We start from the raw sequence: 14813 nt of genomic DNA on the forward strand, positions 1-14813 counted from the left end.
GTCCTGCGGCCGGCCGGCGGGCTGGGGGGGAGGGAGCGGCCGAGGGGCTGGAGGCGCGCAGGCGGCCACTGCGAGCCGGGCTGCCGGGGCGGGGGCGGTCAGAGGGCAGCCCCCGGCCCCAGGGGCTCCCCCGCGCCCCGCAGCCTGGCCGGCTCGCTAGGCCACAGCGTCTGGCTGGAGAGACCTGCAGTTCAGATTTCCTGGGCAACACTTTCTCTCTGTCATTGGCTCCTGCCGCCCCGATGGGCTTGTCAGTCACAACTCCCAGCCTGAGGAGGCTCCCCAGGCGAGGCTGGGGCTCCTGGCTCAGTGACCTTGGGCAAGTCCTTTCCCTTGCACCGAAGCCTGGTGGCCCTAACCAGCCTTTCCTCTCGGCTCCGGGTTCTGGGTTCGGCTCAGGTGTTCTAGGCTCCTCCTGTTGTGCTCTGGGACTCCGGAGATCAGGGCCCTCCCTTCCCTGGGCCAGTCTAGACGGACTTTCCACTCTTGGACAGGTCAGGCTGAGTTCTGGGGCTGTTGCTTTGGGCCCAGAGCTGGTGGAAGGAAGGAACCTCCATCCTGGAATGGCTCAGGACTAGCCCCCGGTCACCTAAGCAGACTAACAGGAGCCAAGAGAGAGAGATGTGTGACCATTGGGCAACCAGCCTCCGGCCACAGTCCCATCTTAGGTGCGAGTCCCAGCTCTGCTCCATATTCCTCAATGCATGCCTTTGGGCGCAGCTGGGGCTCAGTTTCCTCACCTGTAAAATGGGCAAGAACTGCCTCTAGTTGAGCCTCCACAGTGCCCCAGCTCCCAAGCCTTCTCCCCAGAGGTGGGACGGTGCCCTGGGACAGGCGCCTGCCCCTGCCCATCAGAACCGGCTGCCACGGAGTCAGCATTCAGATGCCCGCTGGAGCAGAAAGAGGGAGCCGACTGGAAGGCTTCATAGCCTCACGCCACCCCTGAGTCCACTTCCTTCTCCCTCCAGCCTCACTTTTCCTTTCTGGAAAATGGCACTAAACAGTCCTCCCATTTCCTGTCTCATCGGGCTGCTGTGTGGAAAGAGCTTCCCCACCTTTGGAGAAACGGGCACTGTGGAATCACTGCTCCCCTCCATGCTCAGCCCTCCCTGGCCTCAGTCTCCTCATCTGTAAATAGGCTCTAATGCCCTCCAAGTTCTTTTTTATTCTTTCTTTGGCATCACCTAGAGGAGGGAGCTTTTCTGCCATTAATACTCTCCCAGAGGGGCTGGCACCGAATACCCCAGTTTCAGAGAGAGAGCTGAGAGTCACCCAAAGGACGAGGGAGAGGCGCCTGGCAGGTGCGAGAGGCCGTCAGCCATGCTGTCCAAGAATTAGGCAAGAGCAGTGTGGCAGGGAACTTGGCGGGGGTTGGGGGGCACCCTATAACCCGCATCAAGGATGGCAGATGCCCAGCCATCCGCATCTTCAGCCCAACACCAGCAGAGCTTGTTGGGTAGTTGAGGGGGTTTATGGGAGGGGAGACAGGACAGCCAGTCACCTTAATGCTGCCTCCATTCCCCCCTTGAGGGAGAGGTTGTCCTCCCCTGGGAAACCCCACTTTTCCTAATGCTCCAGGCCATCAGTTGCCAACCTCGGAGTCCGAGGACGCCCACTTCACATCCCAACAGTTCTTGACTTCCCCTCGGAGGAGAGTTTTGCTCTCAGGAGCCGCTCGGGGAAATCCACAACAAAAGTGACTGGGAATTCTGAATGACTTTGAGCCTTCCCCATCACCCCGGAACCCCCGAATGCAGAGCCTGAGGGCTCCTCCGAAGCACTGGCCCCAATGGCACTTGCCTAGGCCATCCCCTGCCCATGTAGCCAGCAAGCGGGCACCCAGCTGCTCCTGGCTGCCCTCTCCTGAGATTTTGAAAAGCAGACTACGTGTAAATGCTAATAATAATGGCGTTCCCATATCCCTCAAGGTTTGCAAAGCACTTTCTATGCCCCAGCAGGGAGGTGCTAGTAGGATCCTCTCCTTACAGTTGAGGAAACTGAGGCAGATGGAGGTTGAGTGACTCACCCATGGAGGGAGGTGCTATTAGGATCCTTTCCTTACAGTTGAGGAAACTGAGGCAGATGGAGGTTGAGTGACTTGCCCAAGGTCACACACAGTAGTTCATATGAGGTCAGATTTGAACTCTGGTCTTCCTGACTCCATGCTGAAGGCTTCCTCTCCCCCCCCCCCCCCAGAAGACCTCTAGTGTGTACCCGGCCTTGCCTCGGATTTACTGTGTGACCTTAGAAGAGTGCTTTCCTCCCTCTGAGCCTCCCTTTTAGACTAGGGGTCCCGACAGCCACCCCGTCTGCCTCCCTGGGATAGGACAAGCGGGGCGGGCGGACCAGTGGCTAGCCGAGAGTCTGGCTGCTCGATGTCAGCCCGAGATAGAAGAAAAGGGTGCTGCCATTGGTGACAGAGGACCTGGATTCGAGGGTCGCCCCAGGTGTGCTTCCTTCTCTGCAGATTGCAGGGCTTTCCCTCCGAGGTGCCTTCTGGAGCCCGGGGCCGTGGCTTTCAGTCTCCAGATGTGCCGGCTCTCATTAGCCCTTGGCAGATGACAGATTGAACCCTGTTACCCATGGGAGGGAGCCCGACGAGACGTTAAGCCCCGCTGCAGATGGTGACCGTTAAGCCTCATCAGAATGGGAAATGTTAAACCCTATTATAGACAGATCTGCAGGGCATCTCTGGTCCCTCTGGTGGCGTGGCGAGGGGACTGGGCTCTCTGTTCCCCCGTAAATGAACAGCAGAGACTTGGGCTAGGCCTTTGGGCCTCAGTTTCCCCATCTGTAAAACGAAAGACTAAGGCAAGGGCAGCGCTTCCCCTAAAGGTGTGGGAATTTGGGGTGAAGGGACTCCATTTAGATGGTGGGATCTTTTTTTTTAACCCCTTACCTTCTGTCTTAGACTCAAAACTGTGTATTGGTTCCAAAACGGAAGGGAGTAAGGGCATGGGGACGAAGTGCCTTGCCCAGGGTCACCCAGCTAGGGAGGGTCTGAGGCCAGATTTGAACCCATGAAGATGAGTGTTTCTGATCCCAGCCCCGTACTCTCTCCGCTTTGCCCCCTCACTGCCCGGTAGAGAGATATAGTAAAAAAAAATGCTCTGACTTCAAATCCTCCCTTTGACTCTTCTTCCTCGTGGGATCCTGGACTAGCTTTAATGTCTCTGGAGGGGTTTCCTCCTGGGGAAAACGAGGCCTGTGGGCTGAATGGCCTCCAGCTTGCCTCGCGGTTCCCAATATAGGATCCTCTGGCCTCCCCAGGGGCGCAGAGCTATCTTGAAACAGAAGCGAGATTTGAACACAGGGCTTCCTCGCTGCACGTCCATCCATCCATCTGAAGGCCTTACCCTTCTCCTTGCTATCCCCTCAGCTCCCTGGATGAGGGGCTTCTTGGGCCTCTCATTTCCTCAGTGGGCTCTTGGGGAGCAGCCTGGGAGTCCCATTCCTCGCCCCGGCCAAGGCCATGGGGCTTTGAGCTCCCTCCTGGAGCCGTGTTCTCTGCCAGAGGCTGGCGGGGGCCCGTAGGGCTGGGAATCTGGCCACCTCGCAAAGCCAAGGGCAGTGTGATCTGTGCAAGTTACCCCAGCAGGTCCTGGAAGCTTGCCAATCAGTGGGTCATAATGGTGATGCGCGTGGACCTTCTACAAGCTCATCCAGCTAGTAAGTGGTCATAGCAAGAGCTCGCATGTCCGTTGTAATGTCTAAGGTTTGCAGAGTGCTTTTCAGATATTACTTTTATTTCTTACACTCTACCCTTCTGTCTTAGAATAATACTGTGTATTGGCTCCAAGGCAGAAGAGTGGTCAGGGCTAGACAATGGAGTTAAGTGACTTGCCCAGGGTCACACAGCTAGGACATGTCTGAGGCCAGATTGGAACCCAGGACCTCCTCATCTCTACATCTAGCTCTCAATCCACTGAGCCACCCAGCTGCCCCCTACATATATTATTTAATTTTCACCTTACTCCTAGGAGATTGGGGCTGTTATCATTCTCATATAAAGGCTAAGAAAACTGAGGCAGGTTGTTTTCTTGTCTGGGGTCTCCTAGCTAGTAAGTGATTGAAGCTGGATTTGAACTTGAGTCCTGTTGATGCCCAGTCCTGGGTTCTGTCCACTGCCTTCACTTCAGTGTTTCTTGGTGTCTGGGAAGACTTTGGCTCTTGTGATTTTTTCCCTTCTGGGGTTCTTGGTTTTCCCTTCTACAGAATTAGGGGGTTGGAGCAGGACCCCCGTGTCTCAGGTCCCTTCTAGCTCCGGCCATTTGTGTATTTAATAAACACGCAGCCATACCGCTTGCAGTCCCCCATGCTTGGCACTGAAGAAAGACGGCGTGAGGGTGAGGTGGAGTCCCCGTCCTCGAGGCGTCTCCGAGTACATGCCTGGCCAGCTCAGTACTCCCCGCTCTGGGATTTGGGCCCGGCGGAAGTCCCAGCCCATCAATAATGTAGTGAGTGAGTGTGAAGGGGCTCCCTGGGGCTTGGAGAGGTTAAATGACTTGGCCAGGATCTTATCGCCGACTTTTGGAGGCTGGATTTCCTTACACTCAAAGCTGCCCCAAATGGCACAGGCCAGCTTCAGGAGCAGGGTATACTGAGAAAGGCAAAACCAGGGTCCCCCCCCCAAGAGCTGGTGTCCTCGTGGGAGAGACGATGGGCTGTGTGGGGTGTTCTGGGAGGACTGGCCCCTTGGGGGAGTCTCAGGGCTGTTCAGCCACCTTCGGTGCCCACCTGTTACCCAGCTTGCCCCAGCAGCTCCCAGAAGCGGCAGCATGTGCAGAGGCCTTGGCAGATGGGTGAAACCAGGTTAATGAGGAGAACTGATAGGCCTCAGCCCCCTCCCTTGGTGAGTTAGAGGGGCGTCTGCCCCAGGCGGGTGAAGACTTCCCAGATGGAAGGGGTAGATGAGAATGGCGTGTTCCAGGGGCCACCAGGGTGGCCAAAGCAGGCACCGTGGAGTGCTTAGGGCTTGGTCAGACCCCTGCAAGTAGACGGAGCGATCCCTGAGGGTGGGAGCCCGCTGGGTGGGGAGAGACCCGAAAAGGCCCCCTGAAGCCCTCGGGATTGGGGCTGAGTCTGGAAGGCAGCCGTGAGGCAGAGCCTTCCAGCGCGGGGGGCAGCTGATGCGAGGAGGACACCCGCTGAGCTGGGTCTGGAAAGGTTTGGAACAACAACTCCAAGACTTTCCATTTCATCTTGGAGATGCTGGGGAACACCGGGGCTTGGGAACTGGGGCTACCATGGCGGGACCTGAGTTTTAGGAAAATCCTTTTGGTGGCTAAACGGAAGATGGTCTAGAACGGGAGAAATGGAGGCAGGCAGACTGTGTGAGTCTGGGTGTGACGGTCTACCCCCGCGGTATGGCGCTATCCGAGGAGAGACCTTGCAAAGGGTCCCAAGCCTCGGGGGCAGAGAGCGAGGGGTCCAGGGCGACTCCTAGCTTGGGAGCCTGAGGGACAGGGAGGAAGGGGAAGATCCTGAGGTCGGCTTCCCATGTTGTTGAGTCTGAGGGGCCTAAGGTCTTCTGGCAGAGGCTGGAGCCTCGTCGGTGCTTCCGTTATAGTGGGGCAGGCCTCTCATTTGGGGGTGGCAGCACCCCAATTCTCCAGTCCTGGGTGTAACGAGCCTCTTTTTATTGGTGTGGTCCCCCCACTGGGATGGAAGCTCCCCAAGGGCAGGGGGCTGTTTCACATCTTTCTTTGTATTCCCGGCTCTGACAACAGCCAGTACACAGTAGGTGCTTAAGACACGTTTGTCGATTGATTGGCTGGAGCCAGTCTTGTCCAGGAACTCCTCGTTCTTCACCACTCCAGGGTGCTTTCCTGGGGAAACGATAATATACAATAATTCAGTTCACACCAGGACCTAGAAATGGAAATCAAGAACTCCGAAGTCCCAGGAAGGAGAGAAACAGACATTTAGGAAGTGCCTGCTATGGGACAGGTGCTTCTCTGGCTCACTGCATATGGTTGTTACTGATTGGAAGGGAAGAGTCAGGGCGACTTCTTGGAGGAGACGGCCTTGGCCTCCACATTGGCCTTCAGAGGAGGATAAGAAATTCAACAGGCAGGGAGGCGATCCGTGCTTTGTTCCAATGGGGTTAAAACTAACCTGGATTCGAATCCAGCTTGGCCATTTGCTAATATGATTATGGGCAAGCCCCTTGCTGTCTCTGCCTCAGTTTGCTCATCTGTATTAGTGAGGACATGGAGGCAGTTGACCACCAGGGGTTTTTCTGGCTCCAAAATCGTGATCCTGAGATGCTTCTGGGCCAAATGGGGACATGTTGGTCACCAGGAAGCTGATGAGGATGTGAGAAAGCCTGGACAGGGTTAAACACGCCTTCTCCTCTGTGCCTCAGTTTATCCATCTGTAAAATGAGAGGTGGGCTCCCTCCCCCCTGGGCCCCCGGGCATCCTGGTGTGGCTGGCTGTCCTCCGAGCTGTGTGGGTCTGCCTGGGTGGACCTCTGCAGCCGCACACTGCCTCTTCCCTGTCTCAGGGGGTTAGAGCTGAGGCTGGCCTTCACACTTAGACCCATTTTATTTTTAACTCCTGCTGACCTCCGGGGAGGAGCGGGGGCGTGGAACCCCAGTGGGCAGCCTTGGCCTCCATGCCCGATCAATACGCCCTCAATTAGTAGCAGTAACTGGCTGTCCTGCTTCCTCGCTCCAGGCCCCATGGGTTCCTCGTGACGCTGGTAGCAGGAGAGGCAGCAGAGAGAGCTTGGGATCAAATTCTTTCTGTTTCTCGTGTGACCTTTGGCAAGTCATTTCTTCCCTCTTGGCCTCAGTTTCCTCTTCTGTAAAAGGAGGGAGCTGGATCTCCAAGGTCTCTTTCAGCTCTTGACCTCTGGCCCTTTAATGGTAGGATTACCTCCTCTTCCATGAAGCCTTCCCTGAGCTCTGGCCTGGAATTGAGCTCTCATTCCAGGGAACCCCCCTTTTATCAGCCAATCAGAAAGCCCTTTTTAGCACCCCTTTTGTGTCAGGCCCTGTGCTGGGGGACTCAAGCAGCCCCCCTCTCCTTAAGTCTGGAGTTGGCCCTGGCTGCGTCTGTCCCTTCTCTTTCTAACTAGAGTGTGAGCGCTAGTCCTCCCCCCAGCACCCAACCGAGTGGATGCGTAATAAGTGGTGAAATTGAGTTCTCCTGGCCGTGCCTTGCAGGATCCCTGGGGATCCCCCTTCAGATTCCTGACCCCATTTCTCAGACTCTCAGATCCATCCAGGCCAGGCCTTAACAAACCCTCCAACCGGGCCAGCCAGCTCCCGGCTTGTCAGATGAATGCTGGCTCAGGCGCGAGGTGGATTCGAGAGCCACCGACGTGCCCCCCGGCCTCGGGAAGTGGGTGGTTTCGGGCATTCTGGGAAGGATGGACAGACTCTCCAGAGGCGGCTCTTTCTGTTTCTGCCTTGGGAGCCATTTCAGCCTTTGCCACCATCTTGGCTCTGGCCCTCCCTTTCTGCTTTGGGATAGACCCGCCTCCCATCCCCTCTCCTGCCGGGAGACTTTGCCAGGTTCTCTCCTTCCTTGCCCCCCACCCCCGTCCCAACCCCGTCTGGCCTTACCGTTCTTCCTCTCTCTGGGTAGACTGTACGTGCTGGCTCGCCCATTGGAATGGGAGTCCCGGGAGGGCAGGGGCTGCCCTTTGCCTTTCTCCCCATCCCCACTTAGCTCAGAGCTCTTCCTTTGACGACAGTTTGACGATGGATGGCCCCACAAGTTGGGACCTTTTTCTCTAGAGGGGACAGCCCCCCAAATCTGTGATTTCCTCCATCTTGGGACTGCCCAGTGAGGACACTCTTAGCAAATCAGACTGCCTCTGCCTTGCAGTCTTAGAGAGCTGCCTAGAGCGTTTCAAAGTTGAGTGACTTGGCCAGGGTCACACAGCCAGCATTGCTCAGAGGTGAGTCTCGAACTCAGATCTGCTTGACTTCAAGGCCTCCTGGTTTCTTTTGTCTATTTTGAATGCAAATCAGCCTCTTGGCAACTTCCACTCATCCGTCCTGATTCCGCCATCCTGGGCCAGGCGAGACCAGGCTCGTCCCTCTGCCGCTTGGGCAGCCTGTTTCATACTGGAAGTTAGTGGTCATTTCTGACCTCCCGTCTCCCCTCCTGGCCCCGTCCAAGACGATCCATTGGTGACCCATTTGTTCGCTGGGACCCTGTTGGAGAGCGTCAGGGGCTGGTCACGTGCTCACGTGAGGGTCCCATGAGCAAACGGAGGAGGGTCAGCTTAGAGAAGAGAAGGCCGACGTCGGAGAGGGAGGTGGTCAGGGCCGTCTCGGAGGGCTACCAGCGGGGAAAGGGACCGGACTCGAGCTTGACCCCAGGGCTCAACGAGGAGGCAGTCAAGGCCAACTTCCCAGCAGCTGGAGCTCTCCCAAAGAAGGACGGGCTGCCTTTGTAAGGGGATGTGAGCTTCCCATCCCTGGAAGGTAGTGACTTCCCCAGCACCAGAGTCTTCAAACAAAGGGCTAGTGACGCTTGTGGAGGTTATCCAAGGAGGGACGATCCCTTCCCTTCATAGCTGGTCCTCCCAGAGACATGCCCGGGATCCAGGGAAAATACATGTCTTGGTCCCCAGGCGAGGACAGAGCAGGGGCAGGATCCGCACAGCCCAGATTTAGAATCCGGAAGGACCCTAGAAGCCAGGGAGCCCCTGAGGAAAATGGTGAATGCTCTCTAACACCCACGGCCACACAGCAGGATTCGAACCCAGGTCATTGTCTTGTATTGCCCCAAGAATCCATTTTCCGGAGCAGGAAGGAGGCCCAGAGAGGTGAGGGGACTTGCCCAAGGTCCACAGTGTAGCAAGGAGCAGACATGAGACTTTGGGTCTTGGTGTCTTCACTTGAAACTCAGTTCGCTTGGCCCCTCTTGGGCTGGCCAGGCCAGTTCTCTCCCACGTGGCCTTGGGCAGCCCTTGGTGGGATTCCCAGCCTGTGGCCTCGTCTGGTCTGTGGTTGTCTAGGCTGGAGAAGAGGTGGTAGGCAGGACACCATTTGTTGTTGGTTTTCAGTCATTTCAGTCGGGCCCGGCTCTTCGTGGCCCCATTGGGAGTTTCCTTGCAAAGATAACTGGAGTGCTTGGCCATTTCTTTCTCCAGCTCATTTTATGGATGAGGAAACTGAGGCAAACAAGGTGAAGTGACTTGCTCAGGGGCACATAGCTAGGAGGTGTCAGAGGCCAGATTTCAACCCAGGAAGAGGAAGGCTGGTGCTCCAGCCAGCGCACCACGTAGCTTCTTCAAGGGCACTCGAGCATCTGAAGGGATTCCATGAGGAGGAGGACAAGCCTTCTGCTTGGCCCTAGAGAGCAGAACCAGGAGCAAGTGGGGTGGAGATGGGGTGGGGAGAGTTACAGAGGGGAAGATTTCGTCTGGATGCCAACGGAAGCTGTCTCAAAATGGAAGGGGAGCTTCCTTTCACCAGATCATATAACCGTCAGTTGGAAAGACCTTGGAGGCCCCCATTTTACAGATGAGTACACTGAAGTCCAGGAAGTTTAACCAACTTGTCCAAAGTCACACAAATACTAAACAAAAGAGGCAGGATTTGAACCAAGGTCCCTCGACTCCTGAGCTGGCAGGTATCTTCCGGCTGAGTCTGATTGCCTTCTGGTTAGAGACATCACAGAGAGGGTTATCACTCGGATTTAGATTGGTCCCTTCTAACTCCTGAGATGCAATGACTCAGTATCCCCATGTTATACTCTTAAGACTAGAGGTACAAGGACCTTCAGAGGCCATCTGGTCCAGCTTCTCTTTCACAGAAGATCCTAGGGATGAGAGAAGTCACTTACTCAAGGTCACACAGATGAGGTAGAATTTGAACCCAGCTCTTCTCACTCCCCAATCTGAGCTCTTTCCAGTGGACCAAACAGCCTCCCACATTACTGTGAGAGGACACAGAATCTTGGATTTTGAGCTGATTAAGACGTTAGAGGTCATCCATTCTAATCTCTGAATTTTGCAGATGGGAAACCACCGGTTATACGTCCTCTCCCTCCCTCCGTCCCCCACCCCGACAGCTTTGCCCAGCACAGGGCTCGTCGTACAGCAGAATCACAGCCGCCTCTCCTTGGGGCTGGAACCCCCAGATTAGGGACGCAAACACTTGTTGTCCACACCCCATAGGGATTTAGTACGTTGTGACTGATGTGGCTGGAGACTAGCTTGGGGAAGTTTTTGGAGAATTGGGGCAGGGGGGAAATCTGCCTAGATGTTCCTCTGTGGGAGACTTCCTCCCCGAGACCCCTTCCCCATTGTGTTAGTGCATCCAGGGCCACCTTCCTTCAGCAGGGGCGGCACTCCACACCCCTCTCTCCTCTCCTTTCTTCTCCCTCCCTCTCATCTCCTCTTCTCTCTCTTTCTGGTCTTTCCTCCTTCCTCTCTTTTCTCTCCATTCCTTCCCCCTCTTCCTCTATGTCAAAATGGGCCGCTCTTGTTCCCCCTGCTCTCAGCTTGCCCTTAGGAATCTCTCGTTGAGTGGGGATTGAATACGCCGGAAGATGTTCCCATTTTTTAGACTCTTGGTCACCCACCCCAAAGATAAGGAAGAGGGCCTTGTGGGGACTCAGGGTGAGGCTCCTCGACCCAAAGGAATGTGTTTTTAGAGCAGAAGTCATAATGAGGCCCCACAAACCCCAGTTGGGCACTTGGAGAGCCCAAAGCCTCAGTTACATAAATGAGAGGGAGCAGATAAGCTATCACTGGCTGGGGGCTGGGCCACTTCAAGCTGGGCATCCATCCCATGCCTGTTGGGCTGGGCTGTGGAAGGATGCTGGTGGAGTGTGAGGACAAGGAGAGGAGCCAAAAGTTGGAGAGCCCAGGAATGTGTAAAAGCTGGAGGCCCTGGGAGGGCTGAGAGTCAGGGTAGAGGTAAGGAGTCCCAGACCTTGGGCATGGCCTCTGTCTTGTCTAGGAAGCATCTTTGGTGCTGTCCTTGCTGGTGGGGCAGACCCAGGCCCAGAGGGGGGCCTGTTTGAGCCTCACAGATAAGCCACATGAGGCAGAAGAGTGAGGTACAGGACCAGAATGAAAGGAGCTCTGGCTGCATCCCTATCTGCTGTATGGATAACTAGGGAGAGCTTAGACCAGTGATGGTGAACCTTTTAGAGATCTTAGAGCCTGAGTGCCCAAACTGCATCCTCATGCTGCATGTGAGCCCCCCCAACTCATCCTAGACAGGGAGGGAGGAAGCACTCCCACTGGGCTGCTGAGCAGAGGGGTGGGTCATGTGAGAAATGCCCTCAGACATGCATGGAGAGGGGAAAGAGAGCAGACCCCTCTGGTACACTCCAGCATGGTGCCACAGGTTCACCAACAAGGCTAGAGCATGTACTCTAGGACAATGATGGCAAACATCTCTAGGACAGCTCCCTCCGGCATGCTCTGGCACACGTGCCACAGGCTCGCCAACATGGCTAGAGCATGCTGCCTCTATACTCTAGGACAATGATGGCGAACATCTCTAGGACAGCTCCCTCCAGCATGCTCTGGCACGCATGCCAAAGGTTTGCCAATACAGGCTTAGACCGCCTTCCTTATCTGGATGAACTGTCTCAACCATTCCCCCCACAGCCCATAATTCTACCCTCTCAGGCCAGTCAGAAGGCAGCTAATAATCCATCCTCCACATGCTAGAGCTGGGGTACCCACTCTGAACCTCAGTTTCCCTCTCTGTCAAATGAAGAGATTAGACTCAGTGACCTCAGAGGGTCCTCCCAGCCTGAGACCCAGGATTCTGTTTGGCCTGGTAGGAAGGATAGAGACTAATTTCAGGTGTTTGAAAAAAGGACTAGACTTGTTCTGCAGGATGCTGCGGGTAGCAGGTGGGAGGCACAGAGAAGCAAATTTGGACTTTTCCCTCAGAAGGGAAAGGCTTCGCTTCGTGGGGGTCAGATCATGGATTAGAAGGGACTTTAAAGGTCATTGAGTGTGACCTCCCCCCCCTAATTTTAGAGGTAAAGGGACTCCCAGAAACACCCAGCAATGAGCCAGTAAATACCCGAGGTAAGATTCAAACCCAGCTCTTCTGGGCCAGTGGATAAAATGCTGGCTCTCGAGTCAGGAAGATTCAAGTTAGATCAGGCTTCAGATACTTGCTAGCTGTTTGATCCTGGGCAAGTCACTTCACCTCCTCTTGCCTCAGTTTCCTCAGATGCAAAATGGAGGTACTAATAGGGTTATTTTGAGGATCCAGTGAGATAATAACTGTTAAGCACCTTTGCAAACCTCTGGGTGCTCTCTCTAACACTGGTTATTCCTGGCTCCAAGCCCATCACTGCATTGGGGTTCCTGACTCCCGTTGGGCTTGTGTTCGAAGCCACCGAGATCCCTTTGGTGGATGGGGGTGGGGTCCTGAAGGGATCAGAAGAGCAGCCCAAGGGGGGATGGATGGAGGTAGCTGAGCGCCAACTTCCAGGATGGCACAGCTCCGCCGTGTGTGTTTATAAAAAGGCCTGTGTGGACGGGCTTATTTTTGGCGTCGGAGAGACAGAATGTGTCCTTGGCAGCAGCTCTTGTGGGGACTTTTGGAGGCACCGAGGCTGGTGCCGGTGGGATGAGGAGGGGGAGGAGTGCCGAGTCTTTGCAGGGACAGGTCTGGGGGGGATCTTTGCTCCCACCTCCAGGGACTGGGGTCCTTGGGGGTTCCTGGTGGTGGAGAAAGCTGCCCTCCCGGGCACACCAATAAGTTGCCTGATGGGACTTTGTGGATTTTTAAAAATGTTTTATTGCTATTTAGCTGGCGACCGTCTCCCCTCAAAAAACCCAACAACTTTTTTGTTACAAAGAATTATAGTTAGGCCAACAATGCGGTCCCATCTGACCGAGGCTGCCCCATTCCGCACCTGTGGTCCACCACCTCTCTGCTGCTGAGAAGTGGGCCGTTGGCTCCTCCGTCCAATCCCGCTCGGAAGATGCTGCTCCGACTTTCACTCCATGGCTGGCCCTGAGGTCTTGTAGCAAGAGCATCGGGTTTGAAGCGAGAAAAACTCAATTGGAATCCTTTTTCCAGCTGTGAACTTGTTCTGGGATCTGGGTTAAGTTAATCCTCCTTTCTCTGCCTGGAAAGTGAGGGTCCTAGAGGTTCTAAGCTCCGACATTGTGTTTTAAGGTTCCCTCCTCCCCCCTGAAATTCTCTGTTCGGAGCCCTTTTCCCCCACCTCCTTCCCCCCCCAGCTGTAACTCTCTGGGTTCTAAGATCTTTCCCAGCTCTGGCATTCCGTGATCTCCCTCAGAGCAGTAATGGGGTCACTCCCCTGCTCCACAGCCCATAGTGACTCCCCGTTGTCCACGCGCTCGGGTCCAGGGCAGCGGGAAGCAGGGGGTGGCCACTGATGTGGAGCATCCATCCTCGCTCCCTCTGTTGTGCTGACCCGGCGAGCTTTTGTGGCTTAGAGCTGGAAGAGACCCCGGACGGACCATTCTGCCCGGTGAAGGCTGGAGAGCTCGAGTGATGCCTTGGAGGCCGGCCCCGCCAGATGCCGAGCCCCAGGCCTGGCTCCCTGGTTCTCTCCAGGCCCCAGCCTAGACCCAGAGGCCCCGAAGGAAGCTTTCAGATGGTGGGTGGAGGGTGCGGGTGGGGGCGGGTTGGACTGGAGTGAGTCATAGCCATGAGACTGGAGAGATGCCTTGCAGGCTTGTGTTTAGAAAGTGGAGAGAGAGCCCAGGAGAGGCAGAGGATCTAGGGGAGAAGTCAGGAGGCCTGGCAAGTCGGGGAGCCCTTCCCCGCTCCCTGCCTCAGTTTCCCCATTTGTAGCACAAAGCGGGTAGGGCCTGGTAGAGCGGAAGAATGATCTCTATAGACTGTGGACCTGGCAAGGTCTCCAATAAAGTCTCAGAAGATCTTCAGGTGAGAGAAGATCACGGATAGTCCATCAGTCAACATTTATAAAGCCCCTCCTGTGCGGCAGGCACTGTGCCCAGTGCTGGGCTTACTAGGATAGCGAGTCAGTGGCCGCTGGGATTGGAACCCGGGTCCTTGGCCTCGGGGTCCAGCATCTGCAGAGATGACGTTCCTGCTTTGGGTAGAGAGGTCCGCCTGCTGTGGCTCCTGCTGGCTCTGGGAGCCGGGCTGCGGAGCCCCCAAGGGGCTTTGTCTTCCTTCCAGCAGGAGGAACGGTGGGCCAAGAAGCAGAGAATTAGGAAGCTAAAAGGCACCGAAGTGACTTCATTTCAAGGCAGGGGACAGACGGGGAGAAAGGAGGGCCTTGGTCCCAGTGCCCCAATATTGTATGCCTCATGACACAGAGGACAGAGAAGCAGCAGAGCAAGTGGATGGGGTCAGGCACCCAAATGGCTCTGATTCCCACCAGTGGGTGCCAGCTTTGGTTCCAAGTTTCCTGGCTCCCAGGACCCAAAGGAACCCTGTGGAGCTCTGCAGCTTTGCTTGTCTACCAAGGGAAAGCAGACAGACAGACAGACAGACGTGCAGAGACAAACTTTTCCTGGAACTCGGCCCAGGGGGAAATTTCTCGGGTGGGTCCTTGTGTAGGAGACACCAGAGGAGCAGGCAGGCTGGGCCGTGGGGCCTTGGGAGAGACACCGAAGCCCCATGGGGAGCGGGACGCCCCAGCTGGGTTCTGGGCAGCCCCCCAGGGTGTGTCTCCTTACCCAAAGGGGGGAGTGGAGAAGGTTGTGAAATTCTCACCACACCATTGTAATCATGACTTAGGCTTTGATTGAAAACACACTCGGGCTTCCAGAGGGGAATTGTTGGGAAATGGGAACTTGGTGTGTTTTCCTGGACAGACCCTGGTGGGCAGGGCCCAGCCTGGCTGGGTTAACCCCTGCTGGGTGTA

The 14813-nt window shown here is 55.8% G+C and overlaps 1 protein-coding gene across 1 annotated transcript in view; it reads left to right on the forward strand.

The window, feature by feature from the left end:
* Positions 1–8217: 8217 nt before the first annotated feature.
* ZDHHC8 (zinc finger DHHC-type palmitoyltransferase 8) overlaps positions 8218–14813 on the forward strand; it is a 60567-nt gene continuing 53971 nt past the window's right edge. Inside the window, exon 1 of the mRNA XM_044656595.1 lies at positions 8218–8411. Within this exon, the coding sequence (XP_044512530.1) occupies positions 8218–8411 (194 nt within the window). The remainder of the gene's footprint in view (positions 8412–14813) is intronic.

Source organism: Gracilinanus agilis, chromosome 1 (genome assembly GCF_016433145.1).
Source record: "Gracilinanus agilis isolate LMUSP501 chromosome 1, AgileGrace, whole genome shotgun sequence".
NCBI lineage: Eukaryota > Metazoa > Chordata > Mammalia > Didelphimorphia > Didelphidae > Gracilinanus > Gracilinanus agilis.